This window comes from Bombina bombina, chromosome 6 (assembly GCF_027579735.1).
Source record: "Bombina bombina isolate aBomBom1 chromosome 6, aBomBom1.pri, whole genome shotgun sequence".
Lineage (NCBI taxonomy): Eukaryota > Metazoa > Chordata > Amphibia > Anura > Bombinatoridae > Bombina > Bombina bombina.
The window spans coordinates 840150498-840177082 of record NC_069504.1 but is presented as its reverse complement, the minus strand read 5'-3'; the positions used below and the strand labels follow the sequence as shown (position 1 = coordinate 840177082).

At 41.9% G+C, this 26585-nt stretch overlaps 1 protein-coding gene across 3 annotated transcripts in view; it reads left to right on the top strand.

Annotated features, from left to right (window-relative positions):
- The window catches only part of KHSRP (KH-type splicing regulatory protein), a 94611-nt gene that overhangs the window by 18730 nt on the left and 49296 nt on the right, over positions 1-26585 (top strand). For all 3 annotated transcript variants that reach the window (XM_053718228.1, XM_053718227.1, XM_053718229.1), the window contains 8 exons: positions 8390-8426; positions 8532-8581; positions 10662-10733; positions 21708-21765; positions 21855-22026; positions 22131-22229; positions 22595-22762; positions 22846-22948. In XM_053718228.1, coding sequence (XP_053574203.1) covers positions 8390-8426; positions 8532-8581; positions 10662-10733; positions 21708-21765; positions 21855-22026; positions 22131-22229; positions 22595-22762; positions 22846-22948 — 759 coding nt within the window. The remainder of the gene's footprint in view (positions 1-8389; positions 8427-8531; positions 8582-10661; positions 10734-21707; positions 21766-21854; positions 22027-22130; positions 22230-22594; positions 22763-22845; positions 22949-26585) is intronic.

The following is a 26585-nucleotide window of genomic DNA, read 5'->3' as shown; positions in this document are numbered from 1 at the left end:
TGGAGGGAGTGGTTTCTACTCTGGCTAAGCGTACCACTATCCCGGTGGAGGATAGCTGTGCCTTTTCAGATCCAATGGATAAAAAATTAGAGGGTTACCTTAAAAAAATGTTTGTGCAACAAGGTTTTATATTGCAACCCCTTGCATGTATTGCGTTTGTCTCGGCTGCTTTTTGGTCCGAGTCCCTGGAAGAGACTCTTGACTCAATAACTATAGATGAGATTTCAAGCAAGCTTAAAACACTTAAGCTAGCTAATTCATTTGTTTCAGATGCCGTAGTACATGTAACAAAACTTACGGCTAAGAATTCCGGATTCGCCATTCAGGCACGCAGAGCACTGTGGCTAAAATCCTGGTCAGCTGACGTTGCTTCTAAATCTAAGTTACTTAACATACCTTTCAAAGTGCAGACCTTATTTGGTCCCGGTTTGAAAGAAATTATCGCTGACATTACAGGAGGTAAAGGCCATGCCCTGCCTCAAGACAGAGCCAAACCTAAGGCTAGACAGTCTAATTTTCGTTCCTTTCGTAATTTCAAGGCAGGAGCAGCATCAACTTCCTCTGTTCCAAAACAGGAAGGAGCTGTTGCTCGCTACAGACAAGGCTGGAGACCTAACCAGTCCTGGAACAAGGGCAAGCAGGCCAGAAAACCTGCTGCTGCCCCTAAGACAGCATGAATCAAGGGCCCCCGATCCGGGAACGGATCTAGTGGGGGGCAGACTTTCTCTCTTCGCCCAGGCTTGGGCAAGAGATGTCCAGGATCCCTGGGCGTTAGAGATCATATCTCAGGGATATCTTCTGGACTTCAAATCCTCTCCCCCAAAAGGGAGATTTCATCTGTCAAGGTTGTCAACAAACCAAATAAAGAAAGAGGCGTTCCTACGCTGTGTACAAGATCTTTTACTAATGGGAGTGATCCATCCGGTTCCGCGGTCGGAACATGGACAGGGGTTTTACTCAAATCTGTTTGTGGTTCCCAAAAAAGAGGGAACCTTCAGGCCGATCTTGGATTTAAAGATCCTAAACAAATTCCTAAGAGTTCCATCGTTCAAAATGGAAACTATTCGGACAATCCTACCCATGATCCAAAAGGGTCAGTACATGACCACAGTGGATTTAAAGGATGCTTACCTTCACATACCGATTCACAAAGATCATTACCGGTATCTAAGGTTTGCCTTCCTAGACAGGCATTACCAGTTTGTAGCTCTTCCATTCGGATTGGCTACGGCTCCAAGAATCTTCACAAAGGTTCTGGGTGCTCTTCTGGCGGTACTAAGACCGCGAGGAATTTTGGTAGCTCCGTACCTAGACGACATTCTGATACAAGCTTCAAGCTTTCAAACTGCCAAGTCTCATACAGAGTTAGTACTGGCATTTCTAAGGTCGCATGGATGGAAGGTGAACGAAAAGAAGAGTTCTCTCTTTCCACTCACAAGAGTTCCCTTCTTAGGGACTCTTATAGATTCTGTAGAAATGAAGATCTACCTGACAGAAGACAGGTTAACAAAGCTTCAAAATGCATGCCGTGTCCTCCATTCCATTCAACACCCGTCAGTAGCTCAATGCATGGAGTTGATCGGCTTAATGGTAGCGGCAATGGACATAGTACCCTTTGCACGCCTACATCTCAGACCGCTGCAATTGTGCATGCTAAGTCAGTGGAATGGGGATTACTCAGATTTGTCCCCTACTCTGAATCTGGATCAAGAGACCAGAAATTCTCTTCTATGGTGGCTTTCTCGGCCACATCTGTCCAGGGGGATGCCATTCAGCAGGCCAGATTGGACAATTGTAACAGACGCCAGCCTACTAGGTTGGGGCGCTGTCTGGAATTCTCTGAAGGCTCAGGGATCATGGACTCAGGAGGAGAGTCTCCTGCCAATAAACATTCTGGAATTGAGAGCAGTTCTCAATGCCCTTCTGGCTTGGCCCCAGTTAACAACTCGGGGGTTCATCAGGTTTCAGTCGGACAACATCACGACTGTAGCTTACATCAACCATCAAGGAGGAACAAGAAGCTCCCTAGCGATGATGGAAGTATCAAAGATAATTCGCTGGGCAGAGTCTCACTCTTGCCACCTGTCAGCAATCCACATCCCGGGAGTGGAGAACTGGGAGGCGGATTTCCTAAGTCGTCAGACTTTTCATCCGGGGGAGTGGGAACTTCATCCGGAGGTCTTTGCCCAAATACTTCGACGTTGGGGCAAACCAGAGATAGATCTCATGGCGTCTCGACAGAACGCCAAGCTTCCTTGTTACGTGTCCAGATCCAGGGATCCGGGAGCGGTCCTGATAGATGCCTTGACAGCACCTTGGACCTTCGGGATGGCTTATGTGTTTCCACCCTTCCCGATGCTTCCTCGGTTGATTGCCAGAATCAAACAGGAGAGAGCATCGGTGATTCTAATGGCGCCTGCGTGTCCACGCAGGACTTGGTATGCAGATCTAGTGGACATGTCATCCTGTTCACCTTGGTCTCTGCCTCTGAGACAGGACCTTCTGATCCAGGGTCCCTTCAAACATCAAAATCTAATTTCTCTGAAGCTGACTGCTTGGAAATTGAACGCTTGATTTTATCAAAACGTGGTTTTTCTGAGTCAGTAATTGATACCTTAATACAGGCTAGGAAGCCTGTTACCAGAAAGATTTACCATAAAATATGGCGTAAATACTTATATTGGTGCGAATCCAAGAGTTACTCATGGAGTAAGGTTAGGATTCCTAGGATATTGTCTTTTCTACAAGAAGGTTTAGAAAAGGGTTTATCTGCTAGTTCCTTAAAGGGACAGATTTCAGCTCTGTCCATTCTTTTACACAAACGTCTGTCAGAGGTTCCAGACGTTCAGACCTTTTGTCAGGCTTTGGTCAGGATTAAGCCTGTGTTTAAAACTGTTGCTCCACCATGGAGTTTGAACTTAGTTCTTAATGTTTTACAGGGTGTTCCGTTTGAACCCCTTCATTCCATTGATATCAAATTGTTATCTTGGAAAGTTCTGTATTTAATGGCTATTTCCTCGGCTCGAAGAGTCTCTGAGTTATCTGCCTTACATTGTGATTCTCCTTATCTGATTTTTCATTCAGACAAGGTAGTTCTGCGTACTAAACCTGGGTTCTTACCTAAGGTAGTCACTAACAGGAATATCAATCAAGAGATTGTTGTTCCATCTTTGTGTCCTAATCCTTCTTCGAAGAAGGAACGTCTTCTACACAATCTAGATGTAGTCCGTGCCCTGAAATTTTATCTACAGGCAACTAAGGATTTTCGACCGTCTTCCCTGTTTGTCGTTTATTCTTGTCAGAGGAGAGGTCAAAAAGCTTCTGCTACCTCTCTCTCTTTTTGGCTTCGTAGTATAATACGTTCAGCTTATGAGACTGCTGGACAGCAGCCTCCTGAAAGAATTACAGCTCATTCTACTAGAGCTGTGGCTTCCACTTGGGCCTTTAAGAATGAGGCTTCTGTTGAACAGATTTGCAAGGCTGCAACTTGGTCTTCTCTTCATACTTTTTACAAATTTGACAAATTTGACACTTTTGCTTCTTCGGAGGCTGTTTTTGGGAGAGAGGTTCTTCAGGCAGTGGTTCCTTCCGTATAAAGAGCCTGCCTGTCCCTCCCGTCATCCGTGTACTTTAGCTTTGGTATTGGTATCCCAGAAGTAATGATGACCCGTGGACTGACCACACTTAACAGGAGAAAACAAAATTTATGCTTACCTGATAAATTCCTTTCTCCTGTTGTGTGGTCAGTCCACGGCCCGCCCTGTTTTTATGGCAGGTCTAAATTTTTAAATTATACTCCAGTCACCACTGCACCCTTTGGCTTCTCCTTTCTCGTTGGTTCTCGGTCGAATGACTGGGTGTGACGTAGAGGGGAGGAGCTATATAGCAGCTCTGCTGGGTGATCCTCTTGCACTTCCTGTTGGGGAGGAGTTAATATCCCTGAAGTAATGATGACCCGTGGACTGACCACACTACAGGAGAAAGGAATTTATCAGGTAAGCATAAATTTTGTTTTTTTACATAGAGATGTTCAGGAGATTTTCTAGTCGGCTTTTTACAGCTATGCTGCATCACTTTCAAGTGTTTAAACATTTGGGTATTATGGCCCTTTAACTGGTATTTTATCAACATTGTCAATGTTTTTAATATACTTAAAGGGATACTGAACAAAATTTTTCTTTTTCTTTTGTGATTTAGATAGAGCATGCAATTTTCTAATTTACTGCTATTTTTTCATCTCTTGCTATCTTTATTTGAAAAAGGAGAAAGGTAAGTTCACAAGCCGGCTCATCCTTGGTTCAGCACCTGGGTAGCGCTTCCTGATTGACTAAATGCAATCAGCAACTGCTATCCAGTGTTCTAAACCAAAAATGGGCTGGCTTGTAAGATACCTAGAGAATGAAGAAAAATTGATAATAGAGCATGCAATTTTAAGCAACTTTCCAATTTACTCCTATCTGAATCGCAAAAGAAAAAAACTAGGTTCAGTAACAGCAGAAGCGTGTTCACGATGAGTGTTGTAACTGCGCATGCGCGATTCTTAGCACACCCATCTCCCTTCACCTAGAACAAGCGACCTTAAGCAGAACAAGTACGCATGCGCGAAACTAGAACACGTGTGTACTCTGAAGAAGAAATACTCTAGCACATGCGCAGTACACCGAGTTGGCGGATGATGTAAGGTCACGACCGCCTAAAAACGTGACTAAAAGTAAACTGGTTGATTGTGAAAATCGGGGGGGAGGGAATTGAAGTTACTGGAGTTGGAAGTAATATTGTAAAAAATGATGAATTAAAGTCCCATTCATTTACAAAGAATTGGATTCTGTATCAGCGTCAAGGTACCTTCACTAAGTGCTTTTTGTGAAACTATTTTCTTATCTGGTAGTTATCTGCAGTTCCAGTTCTCAATCTTTTATATCGGCAGTACTATTTTATTTCTTTGCAAATAACCATATCTTATCTTTGATAGTGCTTAGGCATTATCTCTGTTTCAGAAGGTTTGGACTCAGGCCATTCAGGAACAGAGTATTCTGGGCTGTATCTCGAGGATACAAAATAGTTTTCCGATCTTGTCCTCTATGGTGAAAGTTACTCCCTTCAAAGATTTTGGTGAATCTTGGATAGGGAACAGCTTTCCACTGCTGTGTAGATGATTGGTATCTAATGGGGGTTGTTGTCCCTGTACTCCTGGCAGGGAGGGGAGAAGGATTTTATTCAAACCTATTCATTGTTCCCATTTAAGAACTGAATTGCCTCAACAAATTAAAGTGAGTCAACCATACCGTTTTTGAAACGCTAGGGTTGACTGTTGAAACAAATAAAGGGCACTTACTGCATAAAGTATCTTATACTTCATGCATGAAAGTGCCTTTTCGTTTCAACCGTTGGTGGTACTTGGCTGCTACAGCAGCCCACAGCCAAAAAATATTTTGCTAGGTGACATTTTCACCTCTTAGAAAATAGCCGTGCGGTAGATCCGGCTCCTATTGGCGCCAAACCGGATTTACTGCATGGCTATTTTCTAAAAGGTGAAAACATCACCTTGGCTTTAAAAAAAAAAAGTATCTTGTACATAATGAATGAAAGTGCCCTTTATTTGTTTCAACAGTCAACCCTAGCGTTTCAGAAAACACTATGGTTGACTTTCACTTTAAGGTTTACCTTCCTTCAAATTGAGACAAGGTTCATTCTTAACCTCGTGCAGGAGCGTCAGTCATGAAGAATAACCTAGATCTGAAGAATGCATATCTTCACATTCCTATTCTACAAGATCATTCCAGTACCTACGTGTTTTTGCTTTTCTGGACAAGCATTACCGGTTCAGAGCTCGATTCCATTTGGTCTAGTTATGGCTCCCAGGATCTTTACATAAGTTCTAGGGGCCTTCCTTGCAGTAGTTGGATTGCTGTGGCGCCATACTTGGACAAAATCTTGGTTCAGGGCAATCTTTACATTTAGCAAATTCTGAGTGGTTACTTTGGTATCATTGGACGTATGGCTGGAACTTGAATCTAGGAAGAGCTCTAGTTTCCAAAACAAGAGTGTATGTCCTAGGGATCATCATATATTGTCAGATCAATGCAGGGAGAGGCTTCAGGCTATCTGCTGTTTTCTTTTAGCCACTTCTTGACCTTCGGTGGCTTAATGCATGGAGGAGGTCAGTCTTTTGGTAACTGCTTTGGATACCATTTCTCTTTGCTCACTTTCTGAGACCTCTTCAGTTATGTATACTCAATCAATGGAAAGGGTATCGCTTGTCCATTGACAAGAGTCTCTATCCTGGTGGCTGTTTAAGGAACTGTTTTTCTCCAGGGCATGTACTTTCTACATCCCCGGGGAGATCTTATAAACAGATGCAAGTTTGATGGGCTGTGGTGCTGTTCGGAGGTCTTTGGTAACTCAGGGGACCTGAGGCCTTTAGGAAGCGATCCTTTCAATAAACTTTCTGTAACTGTGGGCCATATTCAACGCTCTTCAGTTGTGGCCCTAGTTGCATAATATCACTTTGTTAGCCTGTCAAACTCCAGGGCGGAACTTTATTCTCTGGCGATCCAGGAAGTGTCTTGTATCCTTGAGTGGACAGACATGAATGCGAAATTTCAGCTATCCATATTCCAGGCATGGACAATTGGAAGCAGATTTTTGAGTCAGGCAGACTCTGCACTACAGGGTATGGTTGCTAAACCAGGAGGTGTTTTGTGAGATCACCCGCATCACTCATCACTTTTGTTCCAGAAGAGATTCCCTAAGACTGTGATTGATACTCTTGTTTAGACTAGAAAGTCCATTATCAGACTTATTTACCAAAAGGTGTGGAGGTCTTACCTGTCTTGGTGTGGGAACTGGGTTCCCTTGGCACAAGGTGAAGTCCTCAAGTATCCTTCAGTTTTTACAGGATAGTTTAGAGAAGGGCCTGTCAGCTAGTTAATTTCTGCTCTTTCTGTTTCGCTGCATGTGAAGTTTGCTTGTTTACCAAGCTATCACTAGAATCAGACCTGTTTTCAAACCTTTTGCTCCTCCATGAAGCCTTAATCTTTTTTTTTTCTTAGAGTTCAACAGGCTCAGTTTGAGCCTATGCATTCTATTGATAAGTTTCTAACTTGGAAAATGTTTATTCCTCTGCTAGTAGAGTATCTGAATTGTCTGCCCTCCAGTATCATCCGCTTTATCCGTTTCATTTGGGTAAGGCTGTACTGCAGACAAAGATGGATAATGCCTTTTTATATTCCCCAGCTCAACTCGCTCAATATTAATCAAGAGATTGTTGTATTTCGTGGATTCATTGCCATTAGAAAGAGAACCTAATTTTATGCTTACCCAATTAGAAAGAAAACAATTTTATACTTACCCAATTTATTTTCTTAGCAGTGAGTCCATTAACCTGCCCTAAAATGTAGTAGTGGCAGTCTTATGGCACTTCTGTACCCCTTTTACCTCCTACTTTTCCTTATACTCAGCTTGAACTACTGGGGGTAGGAGAAGTGGGAGGGGATACTTAATGCTTTGTTTGGGATGTCTTTGCCTCCTCCTTGTGGCCATGTGAATTATTTCCCATAGGTTATGAATGGATTTCCTGGACTCACTGCCAAGAAAGAAAATTCATCAGGTCAACATTGTTTTCATATGCCTTTAATCTGAAATATTTGGTTGTGACCAGCCATAATTAGCTTTTCAATTCATAACTGTTTAGACATAAATAACATTAGCTGGTCTGCTTTACCTGCAGGCTCATTGCATTTTTTTTGGGCATGTCCCTTAGAACAGGTGATGGTTTTGATGTGCAAAACCAGCTATAACAATTCAAAAAGAAACATGAAGGAACATATTTCCATACATTTAACACTCCAGTAGGTAGAACAATTATTTTATTACACCTTAAAGTGAATGTAAATTTTGATGCAAAAGTGCCCGGTTTTTAAATATTTGTTTAAAAACAGGGGCACTTTAATCAATTTACATTTCACTCGTCTTGTGAAATTACTTACCTTTTTAATCTTGACAGCAGCTGCATCGCTTCCTCCGCCCGTCGCAAAGCCTCTTTCTGGGTCTAAGATGAGGAATCCAGCTTCCTCAAATCACAGCGTTGAATCAGACTGGGGGGAAGAGGCTTGCGACTACCGGGGGAAGCTGGAGCGGCTGTCAAGATTAAAAAAGTTTTTTCACAAAGAGTGGAATGTAAATTTTGATGACTTAAAGTGCCTGGTTTTAAAAACCGGTCACTTTAACATCACAATTTACATTCACTTTAAGGGGTAACCAATGTTATTGTACAGTGTCCCTTTAGAATCTGACACATGATGTTAAAAGCAAATAGGCTTACCACATTTTGATAAATTATTCACCTTCTTTAGTAAGTTAATCTGACAATTTTTTGTTTTTTTTCTAGCAATTGCACCACCACTTGCCCCAGTTCATCCTCCTAGGTAAGATGTTATGCTGCTTGTGTACCACACCTGTAAATCTTTTATATAAAAAAAGCTCCAGTTTTATTTTGCAATCTCTTTATTTTGCAATCTCTTTATTTCCAGATCAACTTGTACAGAGGAGTACAGAGTGCCAGATGGGATGGTGGGACTCAGTAAGTATCCCCCCCCCCCCCCCTTCAGATTTTGTACACTTCTAAGAACAGCTAACAAAATGAGCGTCAACATAGCTACATCAGAATGCAAGATTTTTAAATACCATAATACTAAAGTTTGATTGGCCTTGCAGTACAGTCATTATTTGGCAGTAATGCTATGTAAAATTTCAGTTAATTCATAAATTGTCATTATTTTAGGATATTGCAGCCAGCCTTTTTGCACAGACTAGTAGACCCCATCCTTCATGTATACTAAAGTTGCCTTCAGCCTTTCGACAAAGCATTGCCTATCTACCTGATGTAAAAGTGATGTTGGTTGAAATGGGCTGTTTCTCAATCCCACTGCAAAGGTCTTGTTTTTTGTTTGTTTTTTGGTTTTTCCTTCTTGTAGTGTATGCTAGGAACCATATGGAAGCTGTTATTTGTAAATCATTTTTTTTCATATCTAACTTCTGTTCATGATCTTTAAAATTTAGATTATACTTGATCAGTAGAAATTGCTTAGAGAAAAGAGTCTTAGCCACAATATGAATTTCCTACATGGGGGGGAAATTAACTTAAAGGGACACTGAACCCAATTTTTTTTTTTCTTTCGTGATTCAGATAGAGCATGCAATTTTAAGCAACTTTCTAGTTTACTCCTGTTATCAACTTTTCTTTGTTCTTACTATTACTATCGTTATTTGAAAAAGGCATCTAAGCTTTTTTTTTTTTTGTTCAGACTCTGAATAGCACTTTTATTGGTGGATGAATTTATCCACCAATTCACAAGGACAGCCCAGGTTGTTCACCAAAAATGGGCTGGAATCTAAACTTACATTCATGCATTTTAAACAAATACCAAGAGAATGAAGAAAATTTGATAATAGGAGTAAATTAGCAAGTTGCTTAAAATGTCATGCTCTATCTGAATCACGAAAGAAAAAATTTGGTTAATATCCCTTAAGGGGATATTAAATGCTAAATGCATTTTATAAGCATAAATATTGAGGTTATTTCCTGTATACTCCTAGTCATGGGTGCTGCCATGTTGAAAGTTGGCTTTCATTGCTTTTCTGTGCTGATGGTTTAGCATATGTGTTGCAGCAACTCTCCTTAAGATACCTGCAGTGCAATTTAGGTTCCAAAATTGTTTTTAAAGGGACATTCTACACTAAATCTGTTTAAAAAAAAAAAAATGGATAATGCCTTTATATTCCTCAGGCTTAAATGTTATAAAGTATATTAATATAACCATGCTGGTTGTGCAAAGCTGTCTGCCTGTTTCTAAGCCACTATAGACAGCCTCTTATCACATACTTATTTTTTTTTTTTAAGCTTTTCACTACAGGAGACTTATGATTTTATTATCTATTGACATTCATTAAGTGCTGTGTTGTGCTAAATGTTAAAGGGACATTAAACTCTAAATAAATGCAACATATGATGCAGTCAAAGAAAAGATTAGTCTGAATTTTTTTTTACTATGTTGTAACTTAGGTTACTTTCTCTGCTGTGGCCAATTAGAGGCTGTGTGGAATAGAAGTGCTCTGAACTTCCATTTCTAACGGGAACTGAAAAGCTCACAATTTAAATATGGAATTATTGGGAAAGGGGACAAAATTAAGTATATTGCAGAGGTATGTGTGTGGGTTTTAATGTCCCTTTAAATGTGATCAGGGGGCTGTCAGATGCTTAGATACAAGGTAAATATAACTGGTTATGCAAAACGAGGTAATAAAGGGATTTATCTATCTTTTTAAAACAATAAAAATTATATTGTAGACTGTCTCTTTTTATGGTAATGTGTGCATGCTCATACCCCTTTCCAAAACTCATCCATGTATCTTGCTTTGCACCAAAGAATTCTATATAGAATTTCACAAAATAGGCTTAGCAATTCCTTTCCTGGCTCCTAAGTTTCATGGGTTTTCAGCTTCTTTTTTTTAAATAGAAATATCTATCTTTGTAACATTCAGTGCTTCTTTATGGATTTCCATGGGAATCTCAGCTCTTTGTAAATTAAGCATGAAGCACTGGTAATCTTTTGTGTTTGTTACCAAATAAAATAAACTTTATTTTCCCATGTTTCTTTCAGTTATTGGCCGTGGTGGGGAGCAAATAAACAAAATACAGCAGGATTCTGGTTGTAAAGTACAAATTTCCCCAGGTAAGAAATGTACTACTAAAATGAGTGAGTAATTGCACTAGACTTGAATGCTACAAAACACACTACACTGACTAGTACAAGTCTACTCTTTCCCATTTATACAGATATTGTGTAGTGTTTTTTGTGTATTTTTTTAAAAAATTTTTTTATTGTAAGTGAATTCAGTTAAAGGGATGTGATTTTTTTTTTTTTTTTTTGTGTAATTCAGAGCATACAATTTCCTTCTAATGGCACAGAGTAGCCACAAAGTCATTCAAAACATATGGGAAATTCTTCACCTGCCCACCAGGAGGAGGAAAAGTCAACCCAAACTGAGCATTAAATATTCCTCCCAGTGGTTCTTTGCCTCATTTTATGGAGGTTAGCATAGACATACTCTGCTAAATATGATTATGCTCTCAATTGGTAGTTTCCAGCAAGAGAGCACAGGGGAGTTGTTGTAAGCCATGTCATTCTTAGTGGAGTTCTGGTATGTGCTAGCTACTGGCTGTCGCAGGGAAGTTCCAATCCCTCCTCCAGCTTAACCATGCTATCCTCCTTTTTAGGCAAACTGTGTTGGATACACTGATTTTCCTTTGTTACAGGGCTCTCCAGAACAGAAGAGGGGTAAGTCCTATTTGCTCTACACCAGGGGTGTCCAAACTTTGCTCTCCAGAGGTTTTGGAACTACATTTCCCATGATGCTCAGCCAGCATTTTATCTAGCTGAGCATCATGAGAAATGTAGTTCCAAAACCTCTCGAGAGCAAAGTTTGGACACCCCTGCTCTACACTATACTATAATGGCTTGTTGCCTCAGGAGTTTTTATAATCGGATTGCCATTAAGCCAGTTTCTCTAACAATAGAACCAAGGGTCAGTATGGGGTTAGTTAAACTCATTAAGCACAATCTTATAGGCAATTCTGGACAATACAAGAGGCCTTTTACAACAGGTCTATTTCAGAGGAGAATTGGTAGGGCCATCTGCTCAAAAGTGGCACCAGGTCCTTCAACTGTACTTGCTGTTCGTACCTGGTGCGCGCCACTGTCAGATGACATTAAAGATGGTCTTACGACCCCAAAAGCCCTCGTTTGGTATTGGGCTCTTACAAAGAAACATTAATACGCACTGCAGACAAGCGATCAGTCTACGCATAAGGCCTGCTGCGGTGGTCGTGGTGACAACTCCTGCTGCAGGCAGTTTTGGCATAGTTTCCATCTTGCAGCTAGTGTGCCGCTTTGGAGCAGCAGCATGGTAGTCTCAGCCTGCCTCGGAGGTGAAGCACCTCTGATGGAGCATTTGAGTAAATATTTTTTTTTTTTTTTTCCGCCATCTGTTTACTACCCCCCCATTGTCAGTATGGAGGATTCTATGCTTGAACCTAGTCAAGCGGAGACATGTTCTAATCCTTTTAGTCTAATAAATTCATGCAATGCAAGTAACATACTGTGTGTTTCCCTCCTCAACTATGCAGCTTAAGCTTTACATCTGTTAAGCAGCCGCTTTCAGGAGGCCCTGGTATTGACGTATCCCTGCCATCCCTATTGATACTTAGATGTTCTGCGGACTCGCAGACCTCTGTGTGCCCAGATTAGCCAGTGATACAGCCACAAACTGGGACTATCTGCTCTACCATTTTTCTGTGACTACTCTTGTAAATTTGCCCGTGATTTTGCACCCCCGGTTAAAATCTGCTTTTTCTGCTGCCCTTAATGCAATCCCACTTGTAGGGAAAAGAATGGTTAAAGGGACACTGAAGCCAATTTTTTTTCTTTCATGATTCAGATATAGCATGCAACTTTCTAATTTACTCCTATTTTTTTTCTTTTGTCTTGCTATCTTTATTTGAAAAAGGCATCTAAGTTGTTTTTGTTTCAGTACCCTGGATAGCACTTGTTGATTGGGTGAATTTATAAATGATCTAGAGCTAAGGGATGCCCTGTAGGACATTTTTTACTCGTTTCGTCCGAACAAGACAGGAGTGCTATGTCTTCAATGCTCTCCTGTCATGGTTTCAAGTATGTTCCGTCCGTTATTAGTTTCCAATCGTACATCACATCCATGGATTTCACAGCTCTGGCGATGCAGGAGGTGTCTCGTAGTCTTCAATGGGCAGAGAAATACCAATGTCAGATATCGGCCATCTACATTCCATGTGGGGAGAACTGGGAAGCAGATTTTCTGAGCATGCAGACTCTTCACCCTGAGCAATGGTCCCTAAACCAGGAAGTTACGAGATCATGGGTAAGTGGGGGGGGTGTCTGGCATTGAGCTGGGACGCCATCAGATATTTCAAACAACTGAGATACGGGTCAAGATTGAGAGATCCTCAGGCGAAATTGGTGGATGGCTTGGCGGTGTCCTTGGCATTTTGATTCTGCTTCCTCGTGTGGTAGCTCGAATTACACAAGGGAATTTCAGCAATTCTATTGGCTTCTCCGTGGCCACGCAAGACTTGGTATACAGACCTAGTTAGAATGTCTGCTCCTCCGTGGCGGTTGCCTCAATGGCCAGTCTTTTGGCGGTGTCCTATCAATCTAGATTCTCTGAGGCTGACCATGAAAATTGAACAGATTTTGTTTGAGAGGATTCTCTGAGGGAGTGATTGATGCACTCATTCAGGTACCCAAGCCTGTTACTAGATGTATTTACCATTAGGTGTGGGGGGGGGGGCTTATCTCATGTGCAGCATGGGTTTCCTTGGCACAAGGACGATCCCACATTCTGCAGTTTTTGTTCAGGATGTTTTGCAGAAAGGCCTGTTGGACAGTCCTCTTAAAGGTCAGTTTTCTGCACTTTCTGTTTTGCATAAGAAGTTGGCTCTTGTCAGATGTTCAGTAGTTTTTTTTTTTTTTTTTTTTTTTTTTTCTCTTAAGTGTAGTCAGTCCACGGGTCATCCATTACTTATGGGATTATATCTCTTCCCCAACAGGAAGTTGCAAGAGGATCACCCAAGCAGAGGTGCTATATAGCTCCTCCCCTCACATGTCATATCCAGTCATTCTCTTGCAACCTAACTAAAGATAGGTCGTTGTGAGAGGTCTGTGGTGTTTATAAACTTAGTTTATTTCTTCAATCAAAAGTTTGTTATTTTAAATGGCACCGGAGTGTGCTGTTTGTTCTCAGGCAGCATTAGAAGAAGAATCTGCCTGCGTTTTCTATGATCTTAGCAGACGTAACTAAGATCCACTGGCTGTTCTCGCACATTCTGAGGAGTGAGGTAACTTCAGAAAAAGGGAATAGCATGCAGGGCCCCCTGCAAACGAGGTATGTGCAGTTAATTATTTTTCTAAGCAATGGAATTGACTGAGAAAATACTGCTGATACCAATGTAATGTAATTTCAGTCTTAAATGCAGTGGTAGCGACTGGTATTAGGCTGATGAGTGTGTGTACACTGAAGTATTTTTTTTGGGTTATGGAATTTGACTCAGAAAATACTGTAAATACTGAAGTAATGTATGAGCCTTAACTGCAGTAAAAGCGGCTGGTAGCAGGCTTATTAATAACACTTCATAACTTTTAAAATGTATGTTCAAAATGTTTACTGGCATGTTAATCGTTTTTTGTGAGGTACTTGGTGAAAACTTATTGGGGCATGATTTTTACCACATGGCTAACTTTTGTTTCTGCATAGAAACAGTTAACTGAGCTTCCCCACTGTTGTGATATGAGTGGGAGGGACCTATTAGCGCTTTTTTGCGCAGTAAAAATTCAGTCACAATCTTCCTACTTCATCCTCCATGATCCAGGACGTCTCTAGAGAGCTCAGGGGTCTTCAAAATTCATTTTGAGGGAGGTAATCAGTCACAGCAGACCTGCGACAGTGTATTTGACTGTGATAAAAACTTTAATTATTAAATTGTTATCCGTTTTTTGTGTATTAAGGGGTTAATCATCCATTTGCTGGTGGGTGCAATCCCAGTAATACATTTACTGTAAAAATTTGGTTGCTATAACTTAATTTGGTTCATTATTTCAACTGACAGTTTTTTTTGTGCTTCTTAAAGGCACAGTAGCGTTTTTTTATATTGCTTGTAAATTTATTTGAAAAGTATTTTCCAAGCTTGCTAGTCTCATTGCTAGTCTGTTTAAACATGTCTGACACAGATGAATCTGTTTGTTCACTATGTATGAAGGCCAATGTGGAACCCAACAGAAATATGTGTACCAATTGTATTGATGTTACTTTAAATAAAAGTCAGTCTTTACATGTAAAGAAATTATCACCAGACAACGAGGGGGAAGTTATGCCGACTAACTCTCCTCACGTGTCAGTACCTTCGCCTTCCGCTCAGGAGGTGTGTGATTTCGTGGCGCCAAGTACATCAGGGAGGCCCTTACAAATCACTTTGCAAGGCATGGCTACTGTTATGACAGAAGTATTATCTAAATTGCCAGAATTAAGAGGCAAGCGTGATAGCTCTGGGTTAAGGACAGATCGCGCTGATGTGAGCCATGTCCGATACTGCGTCACAATTTGCAGAACATGAAGACGGAGAGCTTCATTCTGTGGGTGACGGATCTGATCCAGGGAGACTGGATTCAGAGATTTCTAATTTTAAATTTAAGCTTGAGAACCTCCGCATATTGCTAGGGGAGGTATTAGCGGCTCTTAATGATTGTACCACGGTTGCAATTCCAGAAAAATTGTAGGTTGGATAGATACTATGCGGTACCGGTGTGTACTGACGTGTTTCCTATACCTAAAAGCCTTACAGAGATTATTAGCAAGGAGTGGGATAGACCCGGTGTGCCTTTTTCCCCTCCTCCCATATTTAGAAAAATGTTTCCTATAGACGCCACCACACGAGACTTATGGCAGACGGTCCCTAAGGTGGAGGGAGCAGTTTCTACTTTAGCTAAGCGTACCACTATTCCGGTGGAGGATAGTTGTGCCTTTTCAGATCCAATGGATAAAAAATTAGGTTACCTTAAGAAAATGTTTGTTCAACAAGGTTTTATCTTACAGCCCCTTGCATGCATTGCGCCTGTCACTGCTGCGGCGGCATTCTGGTTTGAGTCTCTGGAAGAGGCCATTCGCACAGCTCCATTGGATGAAATTATAAACAAGCTTAAAGCACTTAAGCTAGCTAATGCATTTGTTTCTGATGCCGTCTTACATTTAACCAAACTTACGGCTAAGAACTCCGGATTCGCCATCCAAGCGCGCAGAGCGCTATGGCTTAAATCCTGGTCAGCTGACGTGACTTCTAAATCTAAATTGCTTAATATTCCTTTCAAAGGGCAGACCTTATTCGGGCCCGGCTTGAAAGAAATTATCGATGACATTACGGGAGGTAAGGGCCATGCTCTGCCTCAGGACAGGGCCAAATCAAAGGCTAAACAGTCTAATTTTCGTGCCTTTCGTAACCTCAAGGCAGGAGCAGCATCAACTTCCTCCGCTCCAAAACAGGAAGGAGCTGTTGCTCGTTACAGACAAAGCTGGAAAACTAACCAGTCCCGGAACAAGGGCAAGCAGGCCAGAAAACCTGCTGCTGCCCCTAAGACAGCATGAAGAGAGGGCCCCCTATCCGGAAACGGATCTAGTGGGGGGCAGACTGTCTCTCTTCGTCCAGGCTTGGGCAAGAGATGTCCAGGATCCCTGGGCGTTGGAGATCATATCTCAGGGATATCTTCTGGACTTCAAAGCTTCTCCTCCGCAAGGGAGATTTCATCTTTCCAGGTTATCAGCAAACCAAATAAAGAAAGAGGCATTTCTACGCTGTGTACAAGACCTCTTACTAATGGGGGTGATCCACCCAGTTCCGCGGACGGAACACGGACAAGGATTCTATTCAAATCTGTTTGTGGTTCCCAAGAAAGAGGGAACCTTCAGACCAATCTTGGACTTAAAAATCCTAAACAAATTTCTAAGAGTTCCATCATTCAAAATGGAAACTATTCGGACCATCCTACCCATGATCCAAGAGGGTCAGTACATGACCACAGTGGACTTAAAGGATGCCTACCTTCACATACCGATGCACAAGGATCATTATCGGTACCTAAGGTTTGCCTTCCTAGAAAGGCATTACCAGTTTGTAGCTCTTCCCTTCGGGTTAGCTACGGCTCCAAGAATCTTTACAAAGGTTCTGGGCTCACTTCTGGCGGTACTAAGACCGCGAGGCATAGCGGTGGCTCCGTACCTAGACGACATTCTGATACAAGCGTCAAGTTTTCAAACTGCCAAGTCTCATACAGAGATAGTTCTGGCATTTCTGAGGTCGCATGGGTGGAAGGTGAACGTGGAAAAGAGTTCTCTATTACCACTCACAAGGGTTCCCTTCCTAGGGACTCTTATAGATTCTGTAGAGATGAAAATTTACCTGACGGAGGCCAGGTTATCAAAACTTCTAAATGCTTGCCGTGCCCTTCATTCCATTCCACACCCGTCAGTAGCTCGGTGCATGGAAGTAATCGGCTTAATGGTAGCGGCAATGGACATAGTACCATTTGCGCGCCTGCATCTCAGACCGCTGCAATTGTGCATGCTAAGTCAGTGGAATGGGGATTACTCAGATTTGTCCCCTCTACTAAATCTGGATCAAGAGACCAGAGATTCGCTGTTATGGTGGCTTTCTCTGCCCCACCTGTCCAAGGGGATGACCTTTCGCAGGCCAGATTGGATGATTGTAACAACAGACGCCAGCCTTCTAGGTTGGGGCGCAGTCTGGAATTCCCTGAAGGCTCAGGGATCATGGACAAAGGAGGAGAAACTCCTCCCAATAAATATTTTGGAGTTAAGAGCAATATTCAATGCTCTTCTGGCTTGGCCTCAGTTAGCAACTCTGGGGTTCATCAGATTTCAGTCGGACAACATCACGACTGTGGCTTACATCAATCATCAAGGAGGAACCAGGAGTTCCCTAGCGATGTTGGAAGTCTCAAAGATAATTCGCTGGGCAGAGTCTCACTCTTGCCACCTGTCAGCGATCCACATCCCAGGCGTGGAGAACTGGGAGGCGGATTTCCTAAGTCGCCAGACTTTTCATCCGGGGGAGTGGGAACTTCATCCGGAGGTCTTCGCTCAACTGATTCATTGTTGGGGCAAACCAGATCTGGATCTCATGGTGTCTCACCAGAATGCCAAGCTTCCTTGTTACGGATCCAGGACCAGGGACCCGGGAGCGGTGCTGATAGATGCTCTGACAGCCCCTTGGGTTTTAAACATGGCTTATGTGTTTCCACCATTTTTGATGCTTCCTCGACTGATTGCCAAGATCAAACAGGAGAGCATCGGTGATTCTGATAGCGCCTGCGTGGCCACGCAGGACCTGGTATGCAGACCTAGTGGACATGTCGTCCTGTCCACCATGGTCTCTGCCTCTGAGGCAGGACCTAATTCAGGGTCCTTTCAACCATCCAAATCTAATTTCTCTGAGGCTGACTGCATGGAGATTGAACGCTTGATTCTATCAAAGCGTGGCTTCTCGGAGTCGGTTATTGATACCTTAATACAGGCTAGGAAACCTGTTACCTGAAGAATTTACCATAAGATATGGCGTAAATATTTACATTGGTGCGAATCCAAGAGTTACTCATGGAGTAAGGTCAGGATTCCTAGGATATTGTCTTTTCTACAAGAGGGTTTAGAAAAGGGCTTATCCGCTAGTTCGTTAAAGGGACAGATTTCTGCTCTGTCCATTCTTCTACACAAGCGTCTGGCAGAAGTTCCAGGCATTTTGTCAGGCTTTGGTTAGGATTAAGCCTGTGTTTAAAACTGTTGCTCCCCCGTGGAGCTTAAACTTGGTTCTTAAAGTTCTTCAGGGAGTTCCGTTTGAACCCCTTCATTCCATTGATATCAAGCTGTTATCTTGGAAAGTTCTGTTTTTGATGGCTATTTCCTCGGCTCGAAGAGTTTCTGAGTTATCTGCCTTACATTGTGATTCTCCTTATCTGATCTTTCATTCAGACAAGGTAGTTCTGCGTACTAAACCTGGGTTTTTACCTAAGGTTGTTTCTAACAAGAATATCAATCAAGAGATTGTTGTTCCATCATGTCCTAATCCTCCAAAGAAGGAACGTCTTTTGCATAATTTAGACGTAGTCCGTGCTCTGAAGTTCTACTTGCAGGCAACTAAAGATTTTCGGCAAACTTCTTCTCTGTTTGTCGTTTACTCTGGACAGAGGAGAGGTCAAAAGGCTTCGGCTACCTCTCTCTCCTTTTGGCTTCGTAGCATAATACGTTTAGCCTATGAGACTGCTGGACAGCAGCCTCCTGAAAGGATTACAGCTCATTCTACTAGAGCTGTGGCTTCCACCTGGGCCTTTAAAAATGAGGCCTCTGTTGAACAGATTTGCAAGGCTGCGACTTGGTGTTCACTTCATACCTTTTCAAAATTTTACAAATTTGACACTTTTGCTTCTTCGGAGGCTATTTTTGGGAGAAAGGTACTTCAGGTAGTGGTTCCTTCAGTTTAAAGTTCCTGCCTTGTCCCTCCCTTCATCCGTGTACTTTAGCTTTGGTATTGGTATCCCATAAGTAATGGATGACCCGTGGACTGACTACACTTAACAAGAGAAAACATAATTCATGCTTACCTGATAAATGTATTTCTCTTGTAGTGTAGTCAGTCCACGGCCCGCCCCGGTTTTTTAAGGCAGTTCTAAATTTTAATTAAACTCCAGTCACCACTGCACCCTATGGTTTCTCCTTTCTCGTCTTGTTTCGGTCGAATGACATGTGAGGGGAGGAGCTATATAGCAGCTCTGCTTGGGTGATCCTCTTGCAACTTCCTGTTGGGGAAGAGATATAATCCCATAAGTAATGGATGACCCGTGGACTGACTACACTACCTGAGAAATAAATTTATCAGGTAAGCATAAATTATATATATATATATATATTTTTTTTTTTTCAAGCTTTTGCTTAAATCAGACCTGTTCTCACCTTTTTTGCTTCTTCATGGAGCCTTAACCTTGTTCCTAGGCTTCTTCAATAGGCTCCGTTTGAGCCTATGTATTCTGTTGATATTAAAGGACCACTCAATGCAGTAGAATTGTATAAATTAAAGGGACACTATACACTCATTTTGTTATAACGGCATGTCATAGACACTACTATAAAGAATAAGATGCACAGATACTGATATAAAAATCCAGTATAAAACTGTTTAAAAACTTACTTAGAAGCACTCAGTTTAGCTTTGTTGAAAAGGTAGCTGTAAAGCCCACTGCAAGTGGGAATAAGACCCTCCCCCTTCTTTTGCATATAAAAAGACCCTTTACACAAACGGGAGCAAGCTGGAGTAGGTAGCTGACGGTATTCTCATAAAACTTTTTGGTTCTGAGTCTGAAAATCAGAGCAATGTTATTTAAATAAAAAAAAAAAAAAACTTTATGGCTATATAAATAGATCATCTACAAAACATTTCTGCAAAGAAAAGATAAGGCAATAGAACTTACTCTTAATTTCAAATAAGCAGTAGATTTATTTTTTTTTTTATGACAAATGTATTTCTTCCATGGTCCAGCCCCCTGCATCATGATAGGCATTAGCCAACCACAGACTAGTATACGTATACCCTGTCAGCTTGTGCACATGCTCAGTAGGAGCTTGTTCCCCTAGAAAGTGAATATAAAGACTGCAAAATTTGATAAGAGATAAATTGGAAAGTGTCTTAAAAATGCATGTTCTATCTGAATCATAAGTTTATTTTGACTTGAGTGTCCCTTTAATTTATTAACTTGGAAGTGCTATTTCCCCTGCTTGTAGAGTTTCGAAATGTTCTGCCTTCCAGTGTGACCCACCTTATCTGGTGTTACTTTCAGATAAGGCTGTACTTCGGACAAGGACGTGGTTTTTAAAAATAGGTTGTTTCATCTCACTATCAAACTGTTGTCCCAATCCTCCTTCCTCAAAGGAGAGGTTATTGCATAACCTAGATGTTGTTGGTAGCATGAAGATAAAACTAACTCTAAGGAATTTTGTCTCATCTTCCTTTTTGTTTACTGGTAAGCACAAGGATCATACAGCCACAGCTGTTACCCTTCTGCCTAAAATGTCTTATTCACATGGCTTACATAGGAGATTCAGCGGCCTCCATCCCAGATTATGGCACATTCTACCATGCTGTCTACTTATTGGGCCTTCCTGAATAATGCTTCATTTGAACAGATTAACAAGGCTGATTCCTGGTGGTCTTTACATACTTTAACAAAATGTTATAGATCTGATGTTTTTGCCTTGGCCAATGGGTCTTTTGGGAGAAAAGTTCTTAACACAGTGGTGCCTAGTAATTAAGGACTATCTTCTCTACCGTTCCCTCCCTAAAATTTTTGTGCTCACTAGCATTTGTATTGGTTAACAATAGGTTATGAATACATTTTTGGACTCCTGCCATTAAAAAGAAAATAATTTGTTTTACCTAAAATAGTTTACTCCTTTACAGTGAGTCCACAAATCTGCCCTAAAATAGTGTAGTGGCGGCAGTGTTACGGCACCTCTTTTACCCCTTGTATGTGTCTGCTCATTTTCAGCTTGAACTACTGAGGGGGTAGGAGATGAGGGATATTTCAGTGTTCTGTTTGGGGTGGCTTTGCCTCCTTGTGGCCAGGTGAAGTATTTCCCATAGTTTATGAATGTTTTTGTGGTCTCACTGCCAATAAGAGAAATAATTGCAAGCAAGTAAAACGTCAAATTTGCTTTGTTCCCCCTTTTTTTTTTTTTTTTTTTTGAAGATACCTAGGTAGGCATCTAGCACTACATGGCAGTAAATAGTACTGCCATCTGATCTTGCAAATGGATAACATTCTTGTAAAACTGCTGCCATCTAGTGCTCCAGAAATGGACCGGCTCCTAAGCATATGCCCCTGCTTTTCAACAAGATACCAATAAAATTAAGAATTTCATAATAGATGAAAGTGAATTTGAAGACGTTTAACATTGCATGCTCTATTAGAAACATAAGATAAATTTGGATTTTGTATCCCTTTTTTAATGGGTTTGAATTAAAATTGCAATTGTGAGTGTTAACCTTCAGTACCTTTTAGATAGTGGAGGAATGCCAGAAAGGATTGTTTCTTTGACTGGATCACCCGATGCTGTGCAGTGAGTAAACCTCCTTTGTTCTTGATAAACCAAACTAGTTCTAGGAATTTTAATTATCATACTGATGTGATTCCACACTATTTTCTTAGGAAAGCAAAGATGATGTTAGATGACATTGTTTCTAGAGGGCGTGGGGGACCTCCTGGTCAGTTTCATGACAATTCAAATGGTCAGAATGGATCTTTACAAGAAATAATGATCCCAGCAGGCAAAGCTGGTTTAATTATTGGTAAAGGAGGAGAGACTATCAAACAGTTACAAGTAAGTTATTTTTCATTTTCTGTTCGATACATTTATAGTAATTTCAAGTTGATTTTATGGCAATGTGTGCTTCATTACATCTTCACCTTTTGTTTCAACATCAGGAACGAGCTGGTGTAAAAATGATCCTGATACAAGATGGCTCTCAGGGAGGGAACGTTGATAAGCCTCTACGTATTGTGGGGGAGCCTTTTAAAGTGCAGGTGGGTTGATTTGCTTGTCATGTCAAATCAATAGATTAGTCCTTTCTCTTAAAAATGACCTTTAGGAATGCACTTACCACCTAGCTCCACCACACCTCAAGCTTCAAAGCAAATGTGGAAAATATTCATACTGGTATTCTAATAATGGTAGTACTACTATTTCTTGTCAATCTTGTGTTTGTGTGGTTTTTTTTTTTTTGTTTTGCAAAAGTATTCACTTAAGAACACTATTTACAGTGTAAAATTGTTATGTTAAGTATGATGGTTATGAATTTCTGCAGGTTCACTTTAAAGGTGTGTGTTAGTTAAGAGGAATCACTTGAGCTGAATATCAAATGTTCTTAATCATCCTTTTTTCACAATAGCAAGCCTGTGAGATGGTGATGGATCTCCTCAGAGAGCGAGACCAGGGAAGTTTTGGAGAGAGAAATGATTATGGCATGAGAGGAGGCGGTGGAGGAGGTGGCGGTGAAAGAGGTGGTGGTGGCGGTGAAAGAGGAGGAGGCGGTGGTGGTGGAGGCGGAGGAATAGACGTAAGTGACTGGACTGTTTGTTTGAAGATGGGGTCAACTTTGGTAAATGCATTCTTTAAGGTTTAGAGATCTCTCTCTTGAAGGTCCCAGTCCCACGACATTCAGTTGGGGTAGTAATTGGACGAAATGGGGAAATGATAAAGAAGATTCAAAGTGATGCAGGTGTCAGGATACAGTTTAAACAAGGTGAGCATTTGGGCAAAGTGATTGTATTTTTGAATGCTTGTCCTACTTAATTACTTGTTTCTTTCCAAGGGCAGGGAGAGTCCACTAATTCATTACGGTTGGGAGTCTATTTAAATAATCAGTGGGTTATCTACTTTCTGTGGAGGCTAATACTTATCCTAGTTTACAATCAAATGCTTATTCTGTGAAGAAATTTGTTTAATTGTAAAAAAGGAGTATTCGCCGCCACAGAAAATGCAAATTCGTCCTCATCGCTTGACTAGGATAAATATCAGCCCAGCAAAGAGAATCCTCATCCAGTATCAAGGAGATAACCCACTGATTTAGTCTCCCAACTGTAATTCATTTGTGGACTCTCCCTGCTTGGAAAGTAAATTATCAAGTGCACATAAATTGTTTTTTTCTTATGACACTGAGTCCACAGATCATCTAATTACTTTTGGGAATATCACTCCTGGCCAGCAGGAGGGGGCAAAGAGCACCATAGCAACGCTGTTAAATATCACCACCCTTCCCTCCAACCCCAGTCATTCTCTTTTCCTACGTTAAGAGCATGGAGGTGGAAAAGTTTAGGTGTCTAGAAGATTCTTCAAGATTTTTATTTTTTTCAGCAGTGCAAGTTTGTTCTGCTTTCTCCTGGGGGTGTAGCCGTAGTCCATGTCAGTCTCTTCTGTAGAGCAGTGGTGGCTTTTAAGGAATTGGGAACTTGTGGGGTATAACATTGTGTCCCAGGGATACAAACAAACCTTTTCCTCCCAGGGGCAGGTTTCTGATCTCAAGATTATCTGTAGACCAGATACACTGTGTTCGGGACCTTTCTGACCTGGGAGTGATAGTTCCTGTTCCAATGCAGGAACAGGGTCTGGGATTTTTCTCCAATCTGTTAGTGGTTGGTTCCAAAAAAAAACTTTTAGATCTTAAGTCTAAACAAGCTCCTCAGAGTACCGTCCTTCAAGATGGAAACTATTTGTTCCATTCTTCCCTTGGTTAAAGAGGGTCAACTCATGACAGTAGTTTTTAAGTCGCGTACCTATTAACAGGGATCACAAGTTTGAGGTTCGCATTTCTAGACGGACACTTCCAGTTTGTGGCTCTTCCATTTGGCCTTGCCACAGCTCCCAGATTTTTTTTCCAAAGGTCCTGGGATCCCTGTTGGTGGCGGTCCGGTTGCGGGGTATTGCTTATCTGGACGAAATTCTGGTCCAGGCGCCATTCTTTCAACAAGCCAACTCCCACACAGATGTTATCCTTTCTGCATTCCCACAGATGGAAGGTGAATTTGGAAAAGAGTTCCTTAATTCCAGCCACAAGGGTAGTGTTCTTGGGAACCATAATAGATTCCCTATCAATGAAAATATTTCTGACAGAGGTCAGGAAATCAAATATCTTCGACTCTTGTCTAGCCCTTCAGTTCTCTCCTCGGCCGTTAGTGGCTCGATGTATGCAGGTGATAGGCAATGGTACGGGGATTTTGTGGATCTGTCTCTGCGATTACATCTGGATCAGACAAGAGATTCTCTTCCATGGTGGTTATCTCAGGAACATCTATCCCAAGGAACCTGTTTTCACAGACCCACCTGACAACTGATGCCAGCCTGCTGGGATGAGGAGCAGTCTAGGGCTCACTAAAGGCTCAGGGGACATGGACTCGGGAGGAGTCTGTTCTCCCCATAAACATTCTAGAGCGGAGGGCAATCTTCAATGCTCTTCTAGCCTCCGTTTGCTTCAGCCTGATTTATCAGGTTCCAGTTGGACAACATAACTTCACTGGCTTACATCAATCATCAGGGAGGAACTCTGAGTTCCTTGGCCATGACAGAGGTAGCCAAGATTATTCAGTTGGCAGAGACCCACAACAGCTGTCTTATCTGCGATCCACATGTCAGGAGTGGACAATTGGAAGCGGTTTTTGTGAGCAGACAATTTTCACCTGGGGCAGTGGGAACTCCATCCTGATTGATTCTCGAATGGGACAGCCGGAGCTGGATCTCATGGCATCTCGACAGAATGCCAAGCTCCCGGAGTACGGGACTGATGTTCTGGCGGTCCCTTGGAATTTCAGTCTACCATACCTATTTCTGCCGTTCACTCTCCTTCCTCGGTCATTGCTCGAATAAAACGGCAAAGGGAGTCGGTGATCCTCATTGCACTGGCATGGCCTCGCAGGATATAGTATGCAGACCTAGCGGAGATGTCATCCTTCCCACCTTGAAGACTCCCTCTGAGGAAGGACTTTCTACTTCAGGGGCCCTTCCTTCATCCAAATCTCGTTTCTCTGAAGCAGACTGCTTGGAGATTCATCGCTTAATCTTATCTAAGCAGGGATTTTCGGAGTCAGTCATTGAGACCATGATTCAGGCTCGTAAGCCTGTTACCAGGAAGATTTACTACAAGATATGGCGTAAATATTTGTATTAGTGTGAATCCAGAGGCTGCTCTTGGAGTAGAGTTCGGATTCCTAGAATTCTGTCCTTTCTCCAAGAGGGTTTGGAGAAGGGGTTTATCAGCAAGTTCCTTGAAAGGTCAAATCTGCCTTGTCTAGTTTGTTACATAAACGTCTGGCGGCTGCACCAGACGTGCAATCGTTCTCAGGTCTTGGTCAGAATCAGGCCTGTGTTCAAACCTGTTACTCCTCCCTGGAGTCTTAACCTTGTTAAAGTTCTTCAGCAGGCTCCGTTTGAGCCTATGCATTCCTTAGATATTAAGTTATCTTGGAAGGTTTTGTTTCTTGTTTCGTCTGCTCGTAGAGTCTCAGAGCTCTCGGCATTGCAGTATGAATCTCCTTACCTTATTTTTTCATTCAGATAAGGTAGTTTTGTGTACTAAGGTGGTGTCGGATAGGAACATTAATCGGGAAATTGCTGTTCCTAACCTATCTGTTCATAAGGAACATCTGCTGCTCAACCTAGTCGTGGTGCGTGCATTGAAATTCTATCTACAGGCGACTAAGGATTTTCGCTAGTCTTCTGCGCTTTGTGGTTTTCTTTGGGAAACGTAAGGGGCAGAAAGCTACGGCTACTTTGTGGCTGAAGAGTATCATTCGCTTGGCCTATGAAACTGCTGGACAGCAGCCTTCTGAGAGGGTCACGGCTCATTCTACGAGGGCTGTTTCCTCTTCCTGGTCATTCAAAAATGAAGCTTCTGTGGCACAGATTTGCAAGGCTGCAACTTGGTCCTCTCCACACTTTTTCAAAATTCTATAAATTTCATACTTTTGCCTCGGCTGAGGCTTCTTTTGGGAGAAAGGTTCAAGCAGTGGTGCCTGCTGTTTAGGTTCCCTTTCTTGTCACTCCCTTATCTGTGTCCTCTAGCTTGGGTATTGATTCCCAATAGTAATTATAGATGATCTGTGTCATTAGAAAACACAATTTATGCTAAATAAAAAAAATATTGACACAGTGAGTCCACGGCCGCCCTTTTTATTTAGACAGGCTTTTGTCGTGTTCTAAACCTCGGGCACCTCTGCACCTTGTTGCTTCCTTTCTCTCCTTTTACTTCAGTTGAATGACTGACTGGTGTTGGAGGGAAGGGAGGTGGTAATTAACAGCTTTGCTGTGGTGCTCTTTGCTGCATCCTGCTGGCCAGGAGTGATATTCCCAATATTAATTATAGATCTGTGGACTCGCCGTGTCAAAGA